Source organism: Cebus imitator, unplaced genomic scaffold (assembly GCF_001604975.1).
Source record: "Cebus imitator isolate Cc_AM_T3 unplaced genomic scaffold, Cebus_imitator-1.0 Scaffold237, whole genome shotgun sequence".
Taxonomy (NCBI): domain Eukaryota; kingdom Metazoa; phylum Chordata; class Mammalia; order Primates; family Cebidae; genus Cebus; species Cebus imitator.
Genome location: NW_016107552.1, coordinates 3,602,144 through 3,623,374, shown reverse-complemented (window position 1 = coordinate 3,623,374; position 21,231 = coordinate 3,602,144). Strand labels below are relative to the sequence as shown.

The window sequence follows — 21,231 nt, the reverse complement described above, 5'->3', positions numbered from 1 at the left end:
TGTACCTATGCAACAATCCTGCATGATCTGCACATGTACCTTAGAACCTAAAGTACAATAAAAAAAGGAAAAAAAAAAAAAAAGGAAAAAATAATGATAAAAGAAAATACACAGCTATCTGTTCACTTGTGCAAAAGAAATATGAGATAATCCAGATACCAAAGTTAGATATACAGGGTACATAGGGAAGGGGTGAAAAAAGGGGCAAATGGGAACAGGGCAGTAGGCATGAGGGGGAAAATTCTCTCAGTATACCTTTGTGTGTAGCTCTAACTATCAGAAATCAGTCATAATTCATACCCCAAAAATAAACTAAAATCAACTAGGATATAGGGGGAACTCAAAATGAAATACAAACACTATCAATAAACCTAACTATTACAACTAACATAACCACTCTGAAGGGCATGAGGAAGAAAAAAACTAAAGAACTGTGAAAAACAGTATCTTGACTGGATACTGTGAGGCTGAAGACAAAAAGAACTGTGATTCCAGGGTTGGGACAGAGAAAACAAGATGAACCTGGAACATCTTTAGGTGTCATAAAGTAATTGCTCAACAACAACAAAAAGATGATGGCTGGTTGATAGGCCACAGAAGCTAACCTGAAGGAGACCTTCAACTGAATAACCAATGCTGGAACACTAAGCAACAAAATAATAATGATAATGAGGCCGGGCGCGGTGGCTCACACCTGTAATCCCAGCACTTTGGGAGGCCGAGGTGGGTGGATCACAAGGTCAAGAGATCGAGACCATCCTAGTCAAAATGGTGAAACCCCGTCTCTACTAAAAATACAAAAAATCAGCTGGGCATGGTGGTGCGTGCCTGTAATCCCAGCTACTCAGGAGGCTGGGGCAGGAGAATTGCCTGAACCCGGGAGGTGGAGGTTGCGATGAGCCGAGATCGCGCCATTGCACTTCAGCCTGGGTAACAAAAGCGAAACTCCGTCTCAAAAAAAAAAAAAAAAAAGATAATGAATTTTAACTCACAGAATATAATGCATATCCATGGCCTATACTAATACAAACAAATACTGTAAAAAAAGAGACAGTGGATAGTTCTTCTTTCTGTGGAACTTGACTTAATAAATAAATGTAGAAGGAAAGAGAAATAATTACCTTCAGGCAAACACCACAAACAACTGCAAATGGAGGCTAAAGTCAGTGCGCACAAACTTGTAGAGAACCAGAATTTGCGTCCTCTCAAAGTATGTCTCCCAACAGACTCATTAATTAAAAAGGGATACTAACTTTATGGTGTAGAAACCTGGCAGACACCAAGCAAACAACAGATCAAAATATCACCAGTATCCTGGACTCCATCTGACGCACCGAGAAAGACACCAAGACAACGCGTCTTTGCGTTATTCTGGCCAACAATGCATAATCTCACCCCACTCATTAGAAAACACCGGACAAACCTTTAAATTGAGAGACATTAGACAAAATAACTGATCGGTACTCTTTAAAAGCATCAAAGCCAAGGAACACAAGAAAAGACTAAGGAAGTGTTATGGACCAACGAGAAATAACTAAAATGCAACATGGGTTCTTGGATAGAATCCTGGAATGAAACCGCAACCTTAATTTAAAAAATGGTAACATTCATATCACGTCTGTAATATAGTTAATAATGCTGTACCAACACTAGCTTTCTGTTCTTGATAATTGTATTATGATTATGTAAGATGTTAACATTAGGGAAAGCAGGGTGAGGGACATAAGAGAATGTTTTGTATTGTTGTTGCAATTTTTCTCTAAATCTAAAATTAGCTTAAAAAGCTTAAAAATAAATAACCATGCCAGGCATGGTGGCTCACGCCTGTAAATCTCAGCACTTTGGGAGGCCGAGGCAGGCGGATCACCTGAGGTCAGGAGTTCGAGACCAGCCTGACCAACGTGGAGAAACCCCAACTCTATTAAATAAATAAATAAATAACCATTTTGATTATACATTTATCATCTGTAAGCAATGTGAGGACAATGACCATTTATGTATTGTTCACCATAAACCCAAGAAACTCACTAAAAGAAGCTTTAAAAAAAAATAGCTATTGAAAATCATGAAAAAGAAAAATATCTATTCATTTCTGACTCCCAGCCCAGCAGCTGCGTTTCCTCAGATAGCAGCACATTCACCAGACTTATTAGTCTAAGCCAATAAGTTATCAAACCTGTTAGAGTATGGTTTCCATGGCCTCAGAACATATGATAAAGAATAGCACATTTTGAACACCTCAGCACCCTGATCCAGAGTGTTAACTGGGGGTGTTTCCTGGCCTGGAAGGTGGGAAGCTTATGTCTTAAACTCAGTTGTGGCACTGCCCTGGCTGTGTGACTGACATGACATAGATGCCCCTCTCTGGGTCTCAGTTCCCCCTCATGTAGCTAACCAGCCCATCCTCTTTGTATAGCCCAGGAGCAAAGAATGGTTTTACATTTTTTTAATATTTGGAAAAACATTATGACACATGAAAATTATATAAACAATATATACGATTAAAATTTCGGTCCCCTGGCCGGGCGCGGTGGCTCAAGCCTGTAATCCCAGCACTTTGGGAGGCCGAGGCGGGTGGATCACGAGGTCAAGAGACCGAGACCATCCTGGTCAACATGGTGAAACCCCGTCTCTACTAAAAATACAAAAAATCAGCTGGGCATGGTGGCGCGTGCCTGTAATCCCAGTTACTCAAGAAGCTGAGGCAGGAGAATTGCCTGAACCCAGGAGGCGGAGGTTGCGGTGAGCCAAGATCGCACCATTGCACTCCAGCCTGGGTAACGAGCGAAACTCCGTCCCCAAAAAATAAATAAATAAATAAATAAAAATTTCGGTCCCCATAATTAACATTTTATTGCAACACAGCCACTCTCTTGTGTATTGTCCTTGGCTGTATCCACACTACATTGCCACACTTGAGTAGACAGAGTACGCCCCCCTGCCAAGGCTAAACTACTATTATGAATACTATTACAGTCATTATATTTACACTACAACAATGTAAACACTAATATATTTACAACAAAAGTTTGCTGACTGCTGAACGAGACCGTTCTAAGGACATTCTATTTCTAACCACAATAATCACACAGAAGGAACCTTAGCCACATGGAATCCGACGGTCCCACATTTATTACCTGTACCCAAGTCCTGAAGAGTTCAGTGACTCCCAAAGCCACTTGTGCAGACACCTTGGGAATGTCAGGTGCGTTTCATCTGGCCAGGGCCCGCCTCCCGCGGGGAGTCACTGAGCAGAATAGTCAAAATTTTCAGTCTGGAGTTGCGCTCACCCACTGGGTGGCTTGGAGCAAGTCATTTCACCTTCCCTCGGCCTCAGTTTCCCCCCCACCCCCCGTAAATGGCACTAATAATAGCACTCACCTCGCAGGGCTGCTGTGAAGGTGAAGCGAAAGGTCGCGAGTAAAGGGTTAACGCTGGGCTTTGCACCCAGCAGACGCCAAGTCAATGGTGGCTCCTGCTGTTACTGTGAACCACCCCCAAGGCTGAAACCCATTCTAGGCACCTCGGGGCGGCGGCGAGAGCCGTAAAGAGGCCCGCGAGGCAGCCAGAAAGCCCGGCCTCAGTTTCCCGGACTGTGGCTCTAGAGCTGCCCGCGAAACCCCCAGCGTCCTCACGTGACCCAGGCTCGCGCCTGCAGCCCCTCTGACCCGCGCCCCCGGCTCTGCCCAGCGTCGCCCCCCACCCCGGCACAGCCTTCAGCCTTCCAGGAACTCACCAGGCGTCTCCACAGCAACAGCCAGTCCTTCCCGAAGACCACGCCGGTCGGCTGGGCGCCTCACAACAAGGCGCGCTCCTATTGGCTCCGGTGCCGGCTGCACCAACCAATCAGGGTGGGCACACGCGCCCCTCTCCCGCCCTACCGGGCTAGTTCGCTGGGACCCTGCAGACCGCTACCCTTGGAGCGGTGCAGCGCGGGCACGCGTGTGTGTCTGTGAAATCTGTGAAATGCGGGAGTGGAGCTTGTTGGCTCCGGATCCCCGCTCCTGGTCCTCGCGTGCTGGAGGCTCAGAGCAGCAGCTCGCAGTCGGACTCCCAGATCCACAGCTGGCGCCCTGAGCAGTCGCTAAATGATGGGCTGTGTATGGTCTTGCAGGCTGACTGAGGCTCCACACGGCTACCCCCGGAAGACCAAGAAAAGAGGAAGATGATCAACCCCTACAGCGCCTAACTCTTCTAACAACAGAAGAACTAACATTCTAATATTGTTTTCCTATTCCGGCCCCAATTGATAAGGCCATTGAACTTTGTAACTGACTTTCGTCAACCTCGTGACTCCAGACCCTACGACCCCCACCCAGCTGGCAAAAACCCGCCCTAACCTGTAACTTCTGTAACTTTATACTGCTTACCCCAAACCTATAAAACCACCTCCTACAGCACCGCCCTCTGCTGATTCTCTTTTCTGACTCAGCCCACCTGCATCCGGGTGACTAAACAGCCTCGCTGCTCACACAAAGCCTGTTGGGGGGGGCGGTCTCTTCATTCGGAGCGCGTTTTAACATTTGGTGCAGAAAACCCGGACAAGGGTACTCGTTTGGGGAGACCAGCCCCCTGTCCCCTCTTCCCCCTCTGGGAAGAGACCCACCTGAGACCTCAACACATCAGACCAGCTCAGCAGCTCCCGCTTAGCGTGAGGAACAGCCACCTTCAGATTGGGTAAGCAGTCTCCCCCCTTCTTCTCTTTTCCTTTAGAGAAGGGGAGACAAGTGTCTCTCTCTCCCTCTTTTCCTTCAGAGAAGGGGAGACTTATCTCTTCCTCTCTCTTTTCCTTCAGAGGAGACAAGTCTCTCCCTCTCTCTCTCTCTCTTTTCCTTTCAAAGCTATCTCCTTCTAGTAGAGACAAAGGAGACACTCTATCCGTGTGGAGCCAGAGGAGACAAGTCTCTCCCTCTAGCTCACAAACTCTGACGTGGTCATGGACTCTGGAAGACAGTCTTCCCTTGGGGTCTGGTCAATCGCAGGGACGCCTGCCTTGATCACTTCCACATTACAGTCCAAGAATCAGTCAGGGATGCCTACTGCAAACCCTGGCAGCTGCTCGCCCCTTCTCCTAGTCTCTACTCTTTTCCTTAAAACTTATCTCCTTCGCTAGGGGCAGTATTCTGCCCTCTATTCCTCAGTCTTCACCTCTAGCCTGTGTCCTAAAAAACCTAAAACCTCTTCAACTGTCGCCCGATCTGAAACCTAAAAGTCTCATTTTTTCTGTAATACAGCCTGCCCTCAATACAAATTAGACAATGGTTCCAAATGGCCAGAAAACTGTTCACTGGGCCAGGGCGAGCCCACAGCCTGGGGCTCCATCCTGCTTCAAATGCCAAAAGCTTGGACATTGGGCTAACGTATGCTCACAGCCCAAGGCTCCTTCCAAGCCGTGTCCTGTCCTTGGGGGACCCCACTGGAAATCGGACTGTATGGCTCATATTACAGCCACTCCCAAGGCTCCTGGAGTTCAAATCCAATATTCTCCAGCTGACTCCTTTCCAGAACTTCTCTGCCTAGCAACTGAAGATTGACGCTACCAGACTGCTTCGGAAGCCCCCTGGACCATCACAGACTCTGAGCTTCAGGTAACTCTTACGGTGGAGGATAAGTCTATCCCCTTCTTAGTCAGTATGGGGGCCACCCATCCCACACTGACTTCTTTTCAAGGACGTGTCTCCTTGGCCTCCGTAACTGTTGTGAGAATTGACAGCAAGGCCTCCAGGACTCTCAAAACTCCCCAAGTCTGGTGTCGATTAGGCCAGCACTCCTTTCCACATTCTTTTCTAATCATCCCCACTTGTCCAGTTCCTGTGTTAGGCTGAGATATCCTAGCAAAATTGTCTGCCTCCTTCACTATCCCTGGGCTACAGCCACACCTCATTGCTGCCTTCCTCCCAGAACCCGTACCTCCCTCAATAGCTCCCCTTACGTCCCCTACCTTGACCCTAGGGTGTGGAACACCACCTCCCCATCCCTTGCTACAAGTCACTCACCCCTCATCATCCCCTTAAAACCTAACCACCCTTACCCCGCCCAGCACCAGTGCCCCATCCCACAAAGGCTTTAAAGGCCTAAAGCCTGTTATCGCCCGTCTATTACAACATGGCCTTTTAATTCACCCTCCTGCTTCTTCAGCACCTATACTCAAAGGAGTATCGCATATCCCCTTCCAAAGCCCAAATTTCTTCCCCTATCCTATCTGTCCAAAAACTAGACAAATCCTACAAGCTAGTCCAAGACCTATAAAAGGAAACCTGTCTGACCCCATAGACCAAAAATCCTTCCCCAATTCTTCCGTCCATTCTCTAAAAAAGGCCTTAGAGACTGCTTCTACTTTAGTGCTCCCCAGCTCCTCTCAACCCTTCTCTTTCCACACAGCAGAAATAAAAGGCTGTGCCATCGGAATTCTTACACAGGAGCCAGGCCCACGGCCTGCAGCCTTTTTATCCACACAACTTAACCTCACAGTCCTGGGCTGGCCCTCATGCCTACAAGCAGCAGCACTACCACCCTGATACTCTTAGAATCCCTCAAAATCACGGGCTATGCCCCACTTACCCTCTATAGCTCTCACAACCTCCAAAGTTTAGTTTCTTCCTCACACCTTACACACCTACTATCCACCCCTCGCCTCCTCCAACTCTATCCACTAGTCATTGAAACACCCACTGTAACCATTGCTCTCAGTCTTAGTTAATACCTAACACAAACCCCGAACCCCATGACTGTGTCTCCCTAATCCATATAGCATCCTCCCCATTTCCCCATATTTATCTTTTTCCTATTCTAGACCCAGACCACACATGGTTTATGAATGGCAGTTTCTCGAAGCCCAATCGGTTGGCATTGGCCAAAGCTGGCTGTGCTGTTGTATCCCACTCATCCATCATCGAGGCTGCCACACTTCCCTCTTCTACCACTTCTCAGCAAGCTGAACTGATTGCCTTAACCCATGCTCTTACTCTTGCCAAAGGACTACATGTTAATATCTATACTGACTCTAAGTACGCCTTCCACATCTTACACCACTATGTTGCTATATGGGCAGAAAGAGGTTTTCTCACTACGCAAGGGTCCTGTATTATCAATGCCCCCTTAATAAAGGCCCTCCTTAAGGCCACTCTCCTCCCAGCCAAGGCTGGAGTTATCCACTGCAGAGGACTCAGGATTCAAGCCACTCCTAAAGAAGCCACAGGGTATAGCCCCTTGGAACTCCTGTATGGCCACACCTTTCTGCTTGGGCCTAACCTTATCTGAGACACCAGTCCTTCAACAGGCCAGACATGAAATCCACCAGTCTGCTAATTTCCTCTTACCCACTCCAGATACCCAGCCATATGAAAACACCCTAGCTGGAAGATCAGTCCTAGTTAAAAGCCTAACCCCTCGGTCTCTGCAACCTCGGTGGACAGGACCCTTTCTGATCGTCTACAGCACCCCAACTGCTGTCAGTCTACAAGACCCTCTCCAGTGGGTCCATCATTCCAGGATAAAGCTGTGGCCATCAGACAATCGGCCTGACCCCTCGGCGTCCTCCTGGAAGTCGCAAGTACTCTCCTTCACTTCTTGTAAACTCACCCATATCCCCAAAGTGGAAGAGTAGCTCTATACAAACCTAACATTCCTTTTACTTTCACTAGGCATCTTTTTCCTAACACCACTATTTAACGCGGTCGCCCCTACTACTTAAACTACACCTCAGAAAGTCTCTCTTTCTATTTTCTAACTCACTGAAATTCACTGTACTCATTTACTTTTACATGCCCTGCTTTTGTTTAAGTTGCTAGTTAGGCCGGGCACAGTGGCTCACGCCTGTAATCCCAGCACTTTGGGAGGCCGAGGCAGGTGGATCACAAGGTCAAGAGATCAAGACCATCCTGGCCAACCTGGTAAAACCCCGTCTCAACTAAAAATACAAAAATTAGCTGGGCGTGGTGGCACCTGCACCTGTAGTCCCAGCTACTCAGGAGGGTGAGGCAGGAGAATCGCTTGAACCTGGGAGGCGAAGGTTGCAGTGAGCTGAGCACTGCGCTCCAGCCTGGTGACAGAGCAAGATTACATCTAAGAAAAAAAAAAATGTTCCCAGTTTACACCTTTCCTCCAGGCAATTACAGCTGATAGTTCATGATTTTACCCTCAGATTGCCACCCTTAATTCTCTCAGAGTGGATAATCTCCAGTGGCAGGGAACTCTCCAATTCCTCCACCGCATAAAGTCCTCTTCTTTTTTTTTTTTTTTTTTTGAGATGGAGTTTCGCTCTTGTTACCCAGGCTGGAGTGCAATGGCGCGATCTCGGCTCACCGCAACCTCCGCCTCCCGGGTTCAGGCAATTCTCCTGCCTCAGCCTCCTGAGTCGCTGGGATTACAGGCACACGCCACCATGCCCAGCTAATTTTTTGTATTTTTAGTAGAGACGGGGTTTCACCATGTTGACCAGGATGGTCTCGATCTCTTGACCTCGTGATCCACCCGCCTCGGCCTCCCACAGTGCTGGGATTACAGGCGTGAGCCACCGCGCCCGGCTCTCTTCTTTTATACTCTTAATCTCACTCCCATTCTCTGCTCATACCCAATCTTCTTAATGAAAGTGAGCAGTTACTTATAGATACCACACGCTTCCTCATACACCATGAAAACAAAAGCTCTCCTTCCACACAGTTACCCTTCCAAACCCCGCTACAACCTTTAACAGCCGCAGCCCTTACTGGTTCCCTTGGCATTTGGGTCCGAAGCCCAGCCACCTCAGAACACTTCCTTGCCTTTTCAGTTCTGTCTAAGCCAAGGACTTTTTTCCTCGGTGGTTCTTCTTCTTACATCTGCCTTCCTACCAACCGGACAGGCACTTGTACCCTAGTTTTCCTTACTCTCAAAATTCAGTTTGCCAACGGAAACGAAAGCCTCCCTGTTCCCCCTGTGGTCCTGACACAACACAAGCAGATCATTCCATTGATCCCCTCACTTGTAGGGTTAAGAATTACTACTGCACTCGGCACAGGCGTAGCAGGCCTTACCCCTTCAGTCGTCACCTTCCGTAGCCTCTCTAATGATTTCTCTGCTAGCATTGCAGAATTAACTCAATTACTATCCCTTTTTCAAGCTCAAGGAAATTCCACAGCTGCAGTTGTCCTCCAAAACCACAGAGGTCGTGCTGAAAAAGGAGGTATTTGCCTATTTCTAAATGAAGAATGTTGTTTTTATGTAAACCAGTCTGGCCTCGTATATGATGCCATCAATAAATTAAAAGACAGAGCCCAAAAGCTCGCTAATCAGGCAAATGGTTATTCTGGACCTCAGTGGACTGGCTGGACACTCTCTAACTGGGAGTCATGGCTTCCCCCAATCCTTAGTCCTCTGATACCTATCTTTCTCCTTCTCTTATTTGGACCCTGTGTTTTCGGATTAATTTCTCAATTCCTACAAAATCGTATCCAAGCTATAACCAATCAGTCAATATGCCAAATGCTCCAACAACCCCGCAATATCAACCTTTGCCCCCAAATCTCTCAGCAGTCCAAATTCTTTCCCATTTTTAGGTTTCTGAGCTGCCCCCAAGCCCACTCAAAGAAGCCCTGAGAAACATTGCCCCATCATCCCTCTGGGCTGGCCTTCCTAATATTCCTGTGCCCTCACTCTTCATTTCTTTTTCCTTTATAGTACAAATATAAAAAGACAGGAATGTAAGGTCTTTTAGGCTGACTGACGGTGTCATATGGTGACCCCCGGAAGACCATGAAAAGAGGAAGATGATCAATCCCTGCAGCGCCTAACTAACTTGAGACATTCTTCTATTGTTTCTTGTTCCAGCCCCAATTGATAAGACCATTGGACTTTGTAACTGACCTTAGTCAACCTCATGACTCCAGACCCTGCAACCCCCTCCCAGCTTGCAAAAAACTACCCTAAACTGTAACTGTTGCTCACACAAAACTTGTTTGGGGAGTCTCTTCATTCAGAGCGTGAGTTTTAACAGGCTGTGTGTTATTACCCACAGCTGTGTGTTGTTGCCTACAGCTTTTTGTGCGTTATTACCTACAGCTGTGGGTTATTACCCGGCTCCACAGCTTGCTAAATCATGAGCAGTTGCTAAACGATGTGCTATGTGTTATAACCACTCTTTTGGCTTCCCTGGGCCACGTTGGAAGAATTGTTTGGAGCCACACATAAAATACACTAACACTAAGGATAGCTGATGAGCTAATAAATAAATAATAAAAATAAAAGTCACCAAACAATCTCAAAATGTTTTAAGAAAGTTTGTGAGTTTGTGTTGAGCTGCATTCAAAGCCAAGCCCTCCAGCAGGTTGGAGAAGCTTGACTTAGAACCAGGGAGGAAAAGCATCTTCATTCATTATATTACCTGTGCCTCTCCTCTTTCCAAAACAGATTTGAAGCCCAAAAGTCACAGATACAATAGAATATTGAAAAAAAATGAGAAAAAGAACAAAACCTAGGAAATGAACTAGGAGGAAATGAGCTAGGAGGGGGTGATGGGTGGTGTCAGAATTCCAGAGCTGAAAAAGGTGACAGAGTTGAAGGCTTCTGTCAAGGCTAGACGGTACTCTCTTGGGAGCTATAACAATAATAAAGCATTGTGGGGAAGAACTTTACACTGTGGTTGAATTCATAGCTTCTTGAGTCTAGCAAGGATGATTTAAATAGGAATGAATGCTGGGGCCTTTTTAACCTTGAAGACAGTAAAAGCATGGTGAAAAACTCAGTTCAGTACAGTAAAGCTGCACTGATAAGCTAGAAGTTTTGAAAATTGTTGAGTCACCAACCTTGACTGAGTATTGGGGTAAACAGTATTGCAGAGGGGATGAACAGAAGCATAAACAGATGGTTTCAAAGCTACATGGATAACTTTCAGCCTCGATGCAGCTTCCACTCGAGCCTTAGTGTGAAAGATGTGCTGGAAAGAAACAGTCGAAAATAAGTGGGAAGGGTGGTCCAAGCAGCAGGAAGCTGTGTGGGGAGGGTCCCGAGGTGAGAAACATGCAGATCATACAGGAATGTCAGGCAGCACAGTGTTACCATAAGGCAAAGCTCCGGGCCACAATGTGGGGAGAGCACTCTGGAGAGGTGGGAAGAGCCCAGTCCACACAAGCAAGCAGAAAACATTGTTGCAGTCTTGCCATGCACCACAATGTACCAGCCTCTCATTGTGGGGTATCACCCAGAATTCTTTGTCTCACGGCCAAGAAAATTAAAGAGTGTAGACACAAAGGGTGAGGTTAGAGTACAGGTTTAATAAGCAAAAGAAGAAAGCTCACTGCAGAGGAGAAGGGCTGAGTGGGTTGCCTACTTTGAGGCAAAGAGGTTTTTATGGACTGGAAGGAAAGGAATGTGCTGACTGGTCTTGGAGGAAGTGCTACTCAGCTTGACCCAGACCTTGACAGGGACCAATCAGGAGCTGACGCGATAGCCTGGCCCAGGACCAATCAGGGGCTGAAGTGATGATCATAGAGGCTCAGCTCACAGTCTAAAGCATGTCCAAGAAAGGAAAGTGCCTACTGGAACCCACCAGAGCCCACTGTGTACATTCCCGCAGTAGCAGAAGAGACTATTTCCTGGAAGCCCGCTGGTTGTACAAAGGACAAAGCCATTTCTATGCTTGGTCTTGTTCCCTTATCAAAGTAGCTGCAGGCATGTCTTAGGCACAAACATCAAAGGGGTTTCTGTGTTGCACCTTGTTCCTTTATGTAAGTGGGCCGGAGGTTTGCAACTTTCCTTATCTGTGCCTGCTGAATTTTCAGGCTGTTTCCTCTTTAAAGGAGTTTTACCAAGGACCCACCCTAATTACCTAACTTTTCTGTCTCAGTATCACTCTCACTACAGTGAGGATGGCAGATTTAACATGGAGATTCTAGATCGAAGACTGTTGCCTTATGGTCTTGGGAGAGTTAGGCCTGAATCCCATCCTTGGAGACTGCAACAATTCATTCACATGAAACCCAAACACTCCCTGAGGCACTCTGGGAAGCAGAACACCATGAAACACACTGGCAGAGGAAAGAGTGCAAAACAGTTGGGCCAGGGGGCCGGAGACCAGGGGAAGGAACTCCAAGGTCCAGCTTTTAATGAGAGTCCTTCGCAGTGGTCAGGTACAAACACAGCAGGTACAGGCATATTCCGTTAGAAACTGACTTTATTAACTATGCAGACTACACAGCCTGAAAATCTGCATTTGATGATTCACTGGTGTGCTAAAGACAAGAATCATCAAACGTTTATGCAGGGAAACAGTGACCACATGGTGTCCAAGGATCATTAGAGGAAAACCGCATAGTACATGTGGAAGGCTACAGAAATGAAGACTCCCTTTGGCCTCCCCCAACACCATCCCTACATACATTGACATTGAACAGACCGATAGGGTATTTAGATAAAAGGGTGGGAACCTCATTCATTCAGTTTCAATGCAGTTACAACACTGACATTGCATTTCCAGGTTAGGCATTCTGGGACATGGGTTTTACAAGGTGCCCAGCTCCAGAGAATTGTCAGGAAGAGTTAAGAGAGAAGATGAAGTTACCTTCCCTGGAATGCCCAGAGAAGGTCCCTGAAGCCCAGCCTGCCCTGTTCTCCAGACAAGAACAGCAGACTATGGATAGGAAACAGCCCAGCATAGGCAGAGAAGGGCTGAGCAACCCCTTGAGGTCCAGACCTCTGGGGAGGGCAGGTGGGAGGAGCAGCAATGGGACTGCAGCTGTGCCTGGACCTGTACTCACCTCCCTGCCACGCCATTTACTTTCGCCGGAAAGAATGGCATCCCTCCTGAGCTGCAGCCTGTGGAGTTGGCTTGAGGTGAGCCAGGTGGCTGGGTGGGGCCCCATGGAGTAGGTGCCAAGGACCAGGCCCTACACTCAGCCTTCCCTCCTTTCTGCCCAGCAGGGGACCACCTGAAGCCGGAGTTCCTAAAGGTGAACCCCTTTCGGAAAGGTGCCTGCCCTCAGAGAAGGCGACTTCCTAATAGCAGAGAGGTAATGGTGACCTGGTGCCCACCCAGGGTCAGAGCCAGGATCTGGGGCTCAGAGTTGTAGGGGGGAGGCAGAGGTAAGAGGGGAGACTTTCCAAATCACTGCAGCCCCTTCCTCATTTCAGCCTGTGCAGCTCTGAGGCAGAGGCTGGACCCAAGGAGTGAATGCTGGAGGTTGGAACCTCGCTGGAGCCTGAACCAGCTGGAGCTGCCGGGGTGGGAAAATGATGTAGGTCACCAAGATAACCCTTCTAGAACCCTCCAGGGACAATTCTCATCGCCTCCTGCTCATTCTACACCCTGCAAAGCCCCTTTCACCAGATTCTGCAAGGAAAGTCAGGCCCTGGGAATTCCCAGGCATAATCCCTTCTCAGATGGGGTGTCTGTGAGGGGGCGCCACAGGGCACAGACACATGTGGCAGGGGAGAGTAGGGTCACAGCTGCCCCACCTTTGCCATGGGCCTCTCCCCAGCCTACTCCTGGGCCTCGTTAGAATGCTTGAGGCTGTGAGAATTGCAGGCTCCCTGGCCTTGTGAGAACTGAAGGTTCCCTGGCCTTATGACAACACAAAGGGAAACAAGAAGTTCCAGAATACAGGGTCCTGCGGCCAAATGGGAGAGGGCACAGGGCCAGGGGCCCCGGCCAGACACAGGCCCAGGTCTGCGGCTGGCCGGATGAGGCTGTGGCACCCGGCATCGTCTCAACATGGCCCTGGAGCTCTACATGGACCTGCTGTCAGCACCCTGCCGGGCCGTCTACATCTTTTCAAAGAAGCACGACATCCCGTTCACCTTTCAGTTTGTGGATCTACTGAAAGGTCAGCTTCCACTGCTGCCCAGCAGGCCTGGTCCTAGGGGGAAGGAGGGAACACAGATTGGGGCTTATTTTTTCCCCTTTATTTTATTTATTTATTTGTTTTAGGAAGAGTCTCACTCTGTTGCCCTGGTTGTAATGCAGTGGTGCTATTTTGGTTCACTGCAACCTCCAGTGGGTGCAAATGATCCTCCCAGCTCAGTCTCCTGGTAGCTGGGATTACAGGTGTACACCACCACCAAGGCTAATTTTTTGTATTTTTAGAAGGGATGGAGTTTCACCATGTTGGCCAGGCTGGTCTTGAACTCCTGACCTCAAGTGATCTGCCCACCTCAGCCTCCAAGGGCTGGGACTACAGGCGTGAGCCACCACACCCAGCCTGATTGGGGTGTTTCTGAGAAGTAGAGACAGAGACAAGGGAGTCCCTCGAGAGGTCCACGGGGAAGGAAGAGAAGCCAGGGGGCTGTAGGCTGCGTCCCTACAGCCCACCTTAGCCAGTCCCCACTAATGACAGTTCTTACGCCGGAGATGAACAGGCTCTTCTAGGGGAAGGGGGAAGGAAGAGCAGCTGGGACTCCCTGGGCTCCCACCAGGCGCCCTCACTTCCTGGTGGGAGTCTAGGACCTTGTGAATGCAGCACCTGCCTGCCAGGTTGGCAGAGGGGGCAGAAGTGCACAGTCTACACTCATCCTCCCCAGTGTTCCGAATGGCTCAGGGCTCTACTGACCCCAAGTGAGGGTCAAAGGGCTGGGCTCCAACTCCATCCCGGGCACACAGGGGCTCCAAGAGTTCAGCCTGCAAAAGCAGAAGCCTTTGGAGCACAGAGGAAGACACAGAAGCTGTGGAAATAAACAGGGTGCGAGGGGAGCCCTGGAAATGTTTCCAACAGGAGGCAGCTGGTCCAGGAAGAGCTTCAGTTCCTGCCCCCACATCAGGTTCCCTGTTCAGACAACCCCGATTGCATCCAAGAGGCTCCCCTTTGGATGTCCAGCCGTGTGCTGGGCCCGGCTTCCTTAAAGCAAGGACAGAGCGAGGGCGATGGGAGCAGGGCTGGGACCCAGGCCCTCAGGGCTTCAGGTGATTCAGAGGTGTGGCTGCAGATCCTGCTTTGTGGGCGGGCACTGGAGGCCTCCAGCTTCTGGGCCAAAGAGTCATCCTGGTCCTGGGACACAGGTAGGAGGCACGGGAGTCACCAGCCCTAGGGTGGAGCAGGCTGGGAGCCAGCAGTTCTTATCCCAGTCTGGTTCTGCCACTGCCTTGCTCTGTGACCTAGGGTGAGCCGCGATGTCCCTCCAGGCCTCAGTTCCCTCTTCTTGAGAAAAGAGGGAGGCATTTGTGTCTCTGGGAGTCTCCGTTCTCTCTCCCCTGGAGTCCCACAGCCTCAGACCTTCCCTGCTTCTCCCAGGTCACCCCTACAACAAGGAATACATTAAGATCAACCCCCTCAGGAAGCTGCCCAGCCTCAAAGATGGGAAATTTGTCTTAACCGAAAGGTGAGTCTTCCACAGAGCCCTCACACTGTCTGTCTCTGCTCCTCCTGGGAGACTCAGTGGGAGCATCTGTCTATTTACCACGGAAAATCTCACACGTACACTAAAGTGGAGTGAATGCTGATGAACGAGGGTCATGATGAACCCCGCAAACCCACCGCCCAGCTCCAACTGCTGCCAACTTGGGGTCCATTTTACATCAGTTCTGTTCCCCTGCCTTCCAGACACCCCATCATTTCAATAATGTTTAGGGCCCAGCTCACGCCTATAATCCCAGCGCTTTGGGAGGCTGAAGCAGGTAGATGGCCTGAGCTCAGGAGTTCAAGACCAGCCTAGCCTAGACAACATGGGAAAACCCCCATCTCTACAAAAAATACAAAAATTTAGCCAGTGTGGTAGTCCCAGCTATGTGGGAGACTGAAGTGGAAGGATTACTTGAGCTCAGGAGGTAGAGGTTTCAGAGAGCCACGATTGTGTCATTGCACTCCAGCCTGGGCAACAGAGTGATACCCCATCTCTAAAATAAAAATAAGTAAATAAATCAATAAATGTTTAGGAACATACCTCTCAGAGGTAAGGTGCTTAAAAAAAAAAAAAAAGCAACAGGCTGGGCATGGTGGTTCATGCCTAGAATCCCAGGACTTTGAGAGGCTGGCATGGGAGGATCACTTGAGGTCAGGAGATCAAGACTGCAATGAACTCTGATTGCAACTGCACTCCAGCTATGATAGAGTGTAGTATCACTACAATACCATTAAGATACCTAATGAAAAGCCGGGGGCGGTGGCTCATGCCTGTAATCCCTGCACTTTGGGAGGCTGAAGTGGGCGGATCACCGAGGTCGGGAGTTCGAGACCAACCTGACCAGCATAGAGAAACCTGGCCTCTACTAAAAGTACAAAATTAAGGCTGGGTGCAGTGGCTCACGCCTAATCCCAGCACTTTGGAAGTCCAAGGGGCAGGCAGATCACCTGAGGTCAGGAGTTTAGAGACCAGCCTGTCCAAAAGGTTGAAACCCTGTCTCTACTAAAAAAAGTACAAAAATTGGCCGGGTGTGGCACACACCTGTAATCCCAGCTACTTGGGAGGCTGAGGCAGAAGAATTGCTTGAACCTGGGAGACGGAGGTTGCAGTGAGCCGAGATTGTGCCACTGCATTCCAGCCTGGGTAACACAGCGAGACGACATCAAAGAAAAGAAATTTTGTATTTGTATTTGTATTTGTATTTATTTTACTTTCTTTTCTTTGATGGCGTTCACTGCAGTCTTGAACTCCTGACCTCAAGCGATCCTTTCATGCCCTGGCTTACGTAACTCCTAATCTTCAGGATTAAGTCCATAACCTCCCTGCATCTCCAGGGCCATCATCCGTGGCCTCCACAGTGTCTCTGTCTCACCACTCCCCAGCCACCCGCTCCCTTCTTCCAGCTGCACCCACCTGCTCTCCTTTCTTCAAATTCACCTTGCTAGCCTTACCCTGGTATTTCAGCATGTGTTTTTCTTTGCCTGTTTTTAGAGACAGAGTCTCCCTCTGTGGTCCAGGCTGGGGTGCAATGGCACAATCTTGGCTCACTACAACCTCTGCCTCCCAGGTTCAAGTGACTCTCGTGCCTCAGCCTCCCAAGTAGCTGGGACGACAGGTGTGCACCACCACACCCAGCTAATTTTTCTATTTTCATTTTAGTAGAGACAGGGTTTCACCATGTTGGCCAGGCTGGTCTCCAACTCCTGACCTCGAGTGATCCGCCCACCTTGGCCTCCCAAAGAGCCGGGATTACAGGTGTAAGCCACCGTGCCCAGCCTGTTTTTGTTTTAGAAAAAGGATCTGGCTCTTTCACTCAAGCTGGAGTGCAGTGGTGCGACCTTGGCTGACTGCAGCCCCAAACTCCTGGGCTCGAGTGATCCTCCCACCTCAGCATCCTGATCCGGCACGTGCTGTTCCCCTCGCTGGCCTACTCTTTCCTCTACCACCAGCCCAACTCCTACTCACCCTGCAGGTCTCCCCCCTGCCCTTGCTGACCATCAGACAGCTCTGGTGAAGACCTTTCCCTGGAAGCCCCAGCAGTTGGGCCCAGGTCACACCAAGGTGGTTGGGGTAGGGACACTCGGGACGGCAAGGACAGTGCCCCTGACTGGCCCCTTCTGCAGCGTGGCCATCCTCTACTACCTGTGTCGCAAGTACAGCGCACCATTACACTGGTACCCACCGGACCTGCACACGCGTGCCCGTGTGGAGGAGTTCATGGCTTGGCAACACACGGCCTTTCAGCTGCCCATGAAGAGGATAGTCTGGCTGAAGGTGAGCAGGGTCACTTGTGTGGGTCTTCGGGACAAGGGGACATGGGAGTCAGGAAGGCTGGAGACCACTTCCGGCCCCGCTGACTGCTGGTGAACTCAAGTAAGTCTCCCTCCCTCTCTGGGCCTCATTTCCTCAGCTCCTTCTCTCACCTGCCTAACAGAGCTGTCAGGAGTGTGGACTGAAGCAGTGGGTATGAGAGAGTCTTACTAGGGCAAGGGAAGGGCGTACAGGAGAGGCTGATGTTACTCACCGCAGGACAGCATTCCAGGCTTTCCATTCTGAACGAGAGAATCTCGGAGTCAAAGGACCACATAAGGCCAGGTGCGGTGGCTCACAACTGTAATCCCAGTACTTTGGGAGGCCAAGGCAGGCAGATCATGATGTCAGGAGTTTGAGACCAGCCTGGCCATCATCGTAAAACCCTGTCTTTACAAAAAATACAAAAAATGAACTGGTATGGTGGTGTGCACCTGTAGTCCCAGCTACTCGAGAGGCTGAGGCAAGAGGCTTGCTTGAACCAGGCAAGGTAGAGGCTGCAGTGAGCCAAGATCCTGCCACTGGGCTCCAGCCAGGGCAACAGAGCAGGACTCTGTCTCAAAAAAAAAAAAAAAGAAAGAAAATTTGACGATGACAAATAACCATTACATGTGTCCCTGCTTCTAATTGTATGCCTGTGACAGGCATCAGTAATCCGTCACAGGATTTATGCCTGATGAGTTATCCAAATCCTCGTGGACATATGGGCCCAGGCAACTTCCACCAATCAGAACTACAAGAGGTGAAACTACTTTATGTCCTGGGAACTGTCCAATAGCTATCGAGCAGACAAGGGTACAGAGCCCTGGCAGGGCAGGTGGCCCAGGAGTGCAGCCTCCTCTTCCCTCCTCTTCCCAACCCTGGCCAGTTGCTGATCCCAAAGATAACAGGGGAGGAAGTTTCAGCTGAGAAGATCGATCACGCAGTGGCGGAGGTGAAGAACAGCCTGCAGCTCTTCGAAAAGAAGTTTCTTCAGGACAAGATGTTCATTACTGGGGACCAAATCTCACTGGCTGACTTGGTGGCCGTGGTGGAGATGATGCAGGTGTGGGGAGGGGTGGAGGAGGGTTAGACCTTGGGCAGAGGTGGAACTCCTCTGTGACCAGCGGGGCCATCACTTGAAGATAGGCTGGTGAAGTGGGAAAGGCAGGTGGAGCTGCCATGGGGGCTGTGGGAGCCAGGTCTGGGTGCCCGGTCTGGGTGCCCGGACTCAATGTGTGGGCAACAGGAAGCACAGAATGTTATGAAACAGGAGGGATCACAATTCTCCACCCTTGACAAAGATTCTTCAGTGTGGGAGGAGCTGGACGGTGAGCCTGAGATAGGGAAAAGAACACTGCATTTCTTGGTCAATCCACCAGCATCCCCGATGCCGCCTCCTCTTGTTGGACTCCCTGGGAAATGTTCACTGGCTTCCTGGGTGTCCTTCTGGCCCTACCTGTTTCCCAGAGCTCCAGACAGATGGCTGTGAAGGACAGCTCTCCTGGCTGGGTCTGAGCCACATCCACTGTGCGTCTGGAGACACACCTGGGTGTGGGGCATTTATGTGGCCTCTACATGCAGGGGAGGGTGACCAGTTCTGCCTCTCAAGACGCTGGCCAGGGTCTACACTGGCCATCCTGCACACCAGCTAGGGCACTGCACACTCACCAAAGAGAGTGGCCAGAGCTATGCCCAGGAGGAGGCATCTGGGATCCTGGTGGATTGACCAGGAGATGCAGTGTTCTTTTCCCTATCCCAGAGATCTCTGACTGATAAGCAATTAGTCTCTTCGATCTGTTTGCAGTGCAGACCAGCACGGGAAAAACTCACTCTGGCCTCCCCCAAGGGTTCAGTCGTAGGCTTCGTCCCCCATCCCTTACATTTCACCCACCACCTCACCCCTCTTGGGCTTCCCAAAGATCTTGCGTGCAAGCTAAGCTACAGGGTAGACTGCCTTAGTGAGCCAGCCAAACTGCAGGGCAGACTGCCCGCCAGGTCTCCCATTCTAGCCCCTGTGCTTGATCACAGTGGGAGGTTAAACATGGGGAAAAAACTGAGTTCTCCCCCTCATCCACATATACACACCTGGGATAAGGGGTTTCCCTGAAAGAAGGCAGGATTCATGGGAGGTCGCAGGCTGGAGAAGTGGGAGCTGCCTGGGCCAGGAGCCCTCTCAGTGTGGTTCAGAACTTGGAGCGAGAAGACCAGTGACCAAGGACCCTGGGGGATTCTGGATCCTCTATCCCCATCTACATCTATTACATAGTTTGTGACCCCTTGCTCAGGCTTGGGGAACAGCAGCCTAATTCTTTGCAGAGGCTGATGGGGAGGGCCCCTGAGGCTGTGGGCAAGGACCCAGGAGCGCTGGTCCCCAGGATGACCACATCTTTCTCTTTGTCTACACACAGCCCATGGCGGCCAACTATAATGCCTTCCTCAACAGCTCTAAGCTAGCTGAGTGGCTCATGCGGGTGGAGCTGAGTATCGGCTCTGGCCTCTTTAGGGAGGCTCACAATCGACTAATGCAGCTGGCTGACTGGGACTTTTCAACATTGGATCCATTGGTCAAGGAGAAAATCTGTGAGTTTCAGGAGAAGTACTTGTAACCCTAGACTCAGCTGGTCCTGCAGGGCCTGGCTGGCTCAGCTCTCTGAGCCATGTTCCTTAAAGGAAATGCTAAAAAAAAACCAAACAAACAAACTGTTCTTTGCCTAATAAAGAACTGGAACAACCATCACAGCCGCTGAGCAACAGACAGTTGGCACGTGTGTTGGGTCTGATGTGGGAGTGGGTGGTGGTCACAGATCCTTCCGGTTTCCCAAAAGAATTTTAAGAGTAAAGGGTTAAATATAGTTACGTTGTCAGTAATAATAGTTGGTGACTTCAAAACCCCACTTTCATTAATAGATAGAAAAACTACAGAAGATCATCAAGGAAATAGAGGACTTGAAAAACACTATAAACCAACTGCACAGTAGACATGAACAGAACCTTCCACTGACAAGAGCAGAACAAATATTCTTCTAAAGAGCATGTGGAATATTCTCCAGTATAGAGCGTATATTTAGTCATAAGTCTCAAACTTAAGAAGATTGAAATCATACAAAGTATGTTCTCTGGACACACTGGAATAAAGTTAAAAATCGAGAACAGAGGAAAACTAGAAAATTCCCAAGTACATAGAAATTAAACTGCTCACTCTTAAAAAACAAATGGGTCAAAGAAGAAATCACAAGGGAATTAGAATGTATCTTGAATGAATGAAAATGAAAACACAACACGTCCAAATTTACAGGATGCAGCAAAAGCAGTGCTAAGAGCAAAATTTATAGCTATGAACACATAAGTTAAAGAAGAACAATCTCAGGCCAGGCGCGATGGCTCATGCCTGTAATTTGAGAACTTTGGGAAGCCAAGGCAGGCGGATCACCTGAGGCTGTGAGTTCGAGACCAGCCTGACCAACATGGAGAAACCCCGCCCCTACTAAAAATACAAAATTAGCCGGGTGTGGTGGTACATGCTTGTAATCCCACTACTCGGGTGGCTGAGGCAAGAAAATTGCTTGATCTTGGGATGGGGAGGTTGTGGTGAGCAGAGATCGTGCCATTGCACTCTAGCCTGGGCAACAAGAG

The 21,231-nt window shown here is 49.4% G+C and overlaps 2 protein-coding genes and 1 long non-coding RNA gene across 13 annotated transcripts in view; 2 read left to right on the top strand and 1 right to left on the bottom strand.

Annotated features, from left to right (window-relative positions):
- CABIN1 (calcineurin binding protein 1) overlaps positions 1-3,854 on the bottom strand; it is a 158,821-nt gene extending 154,967 nt beyond the window's left edge. For 3 of the 6 annotated variants that reach the window (XM_037727702.1, XM_017498114.2, XM_037727703.1), the window contains exon 1: positions 3,138-3,221. Coding sequence is in view for 1 of the 6 variants with exons in the window: in XM_037727704.1 (XP_037583632.1) it covers positions 871-915 (45 nt within the window). In the remaining 5 variants the exon portion in view is untranslated. Of the gene's footprint in view, positions 1-870; positions 933-1,307; positions 1,424-3,137; positions 3,222-3,736 lie in introns of those variants that run through there. The other 3 variants (XM_017498112.2, XM_017498113.1, XM_037727704.1) reach the window with 3 other exon arrangements.
- Positions 3,855-3,996: 142 nt separating this feature from the next.
- LOC108282247 lies at positions 3,997-9,776 on the top strand. 6 transcript variants are annotated; one of them, XR_005195384.1, is made up of 4 exons: positions 3,997-4,677; positions 4,842-5,588; positions 7,329-7,552; positions 9,537-9,776. It is a non-coding gene; the product is annotated as an uncharacterized LOC108282247 (long non-coding RNA). The 6 variants fall into 6 exon arrangements; XR_005195386.1 differs by lacking the exon at positions 7,329-7,552 and having other exon boundaries at positions 9,537-9,773; XR_005195385.1 differs by lacking the exon at positions 9,537-9,776 and having other exon boundaries at positions 5,449-5,588; positions 7,329-7,782.
- A 3,737-nt stretch (positions 9,777-13,513) lies between these two features.
- Positions 13,514-20,204, top strand: LOC108282243 (glutathione S-transferase theta-4-like). Its single transcript, XM_017498107.2, has 5 exons — positions 13,514-13,796; positions 15,198-15,285; positions 17,430-17,580; positions 18,485-18,661; positions 20,007-20,204. Exons 1-5 carry the CDS (start codon positions 13,685-13,687, stop codon positions 20,202-20,204), a joined length of 726 nt encoding a protein of 241 aa, XP_017353596.1. The 5' UTR covers positions 13,514-13,684.
- Positions 20,205-21,231: the final 1,027 nt, after the last annotated feature.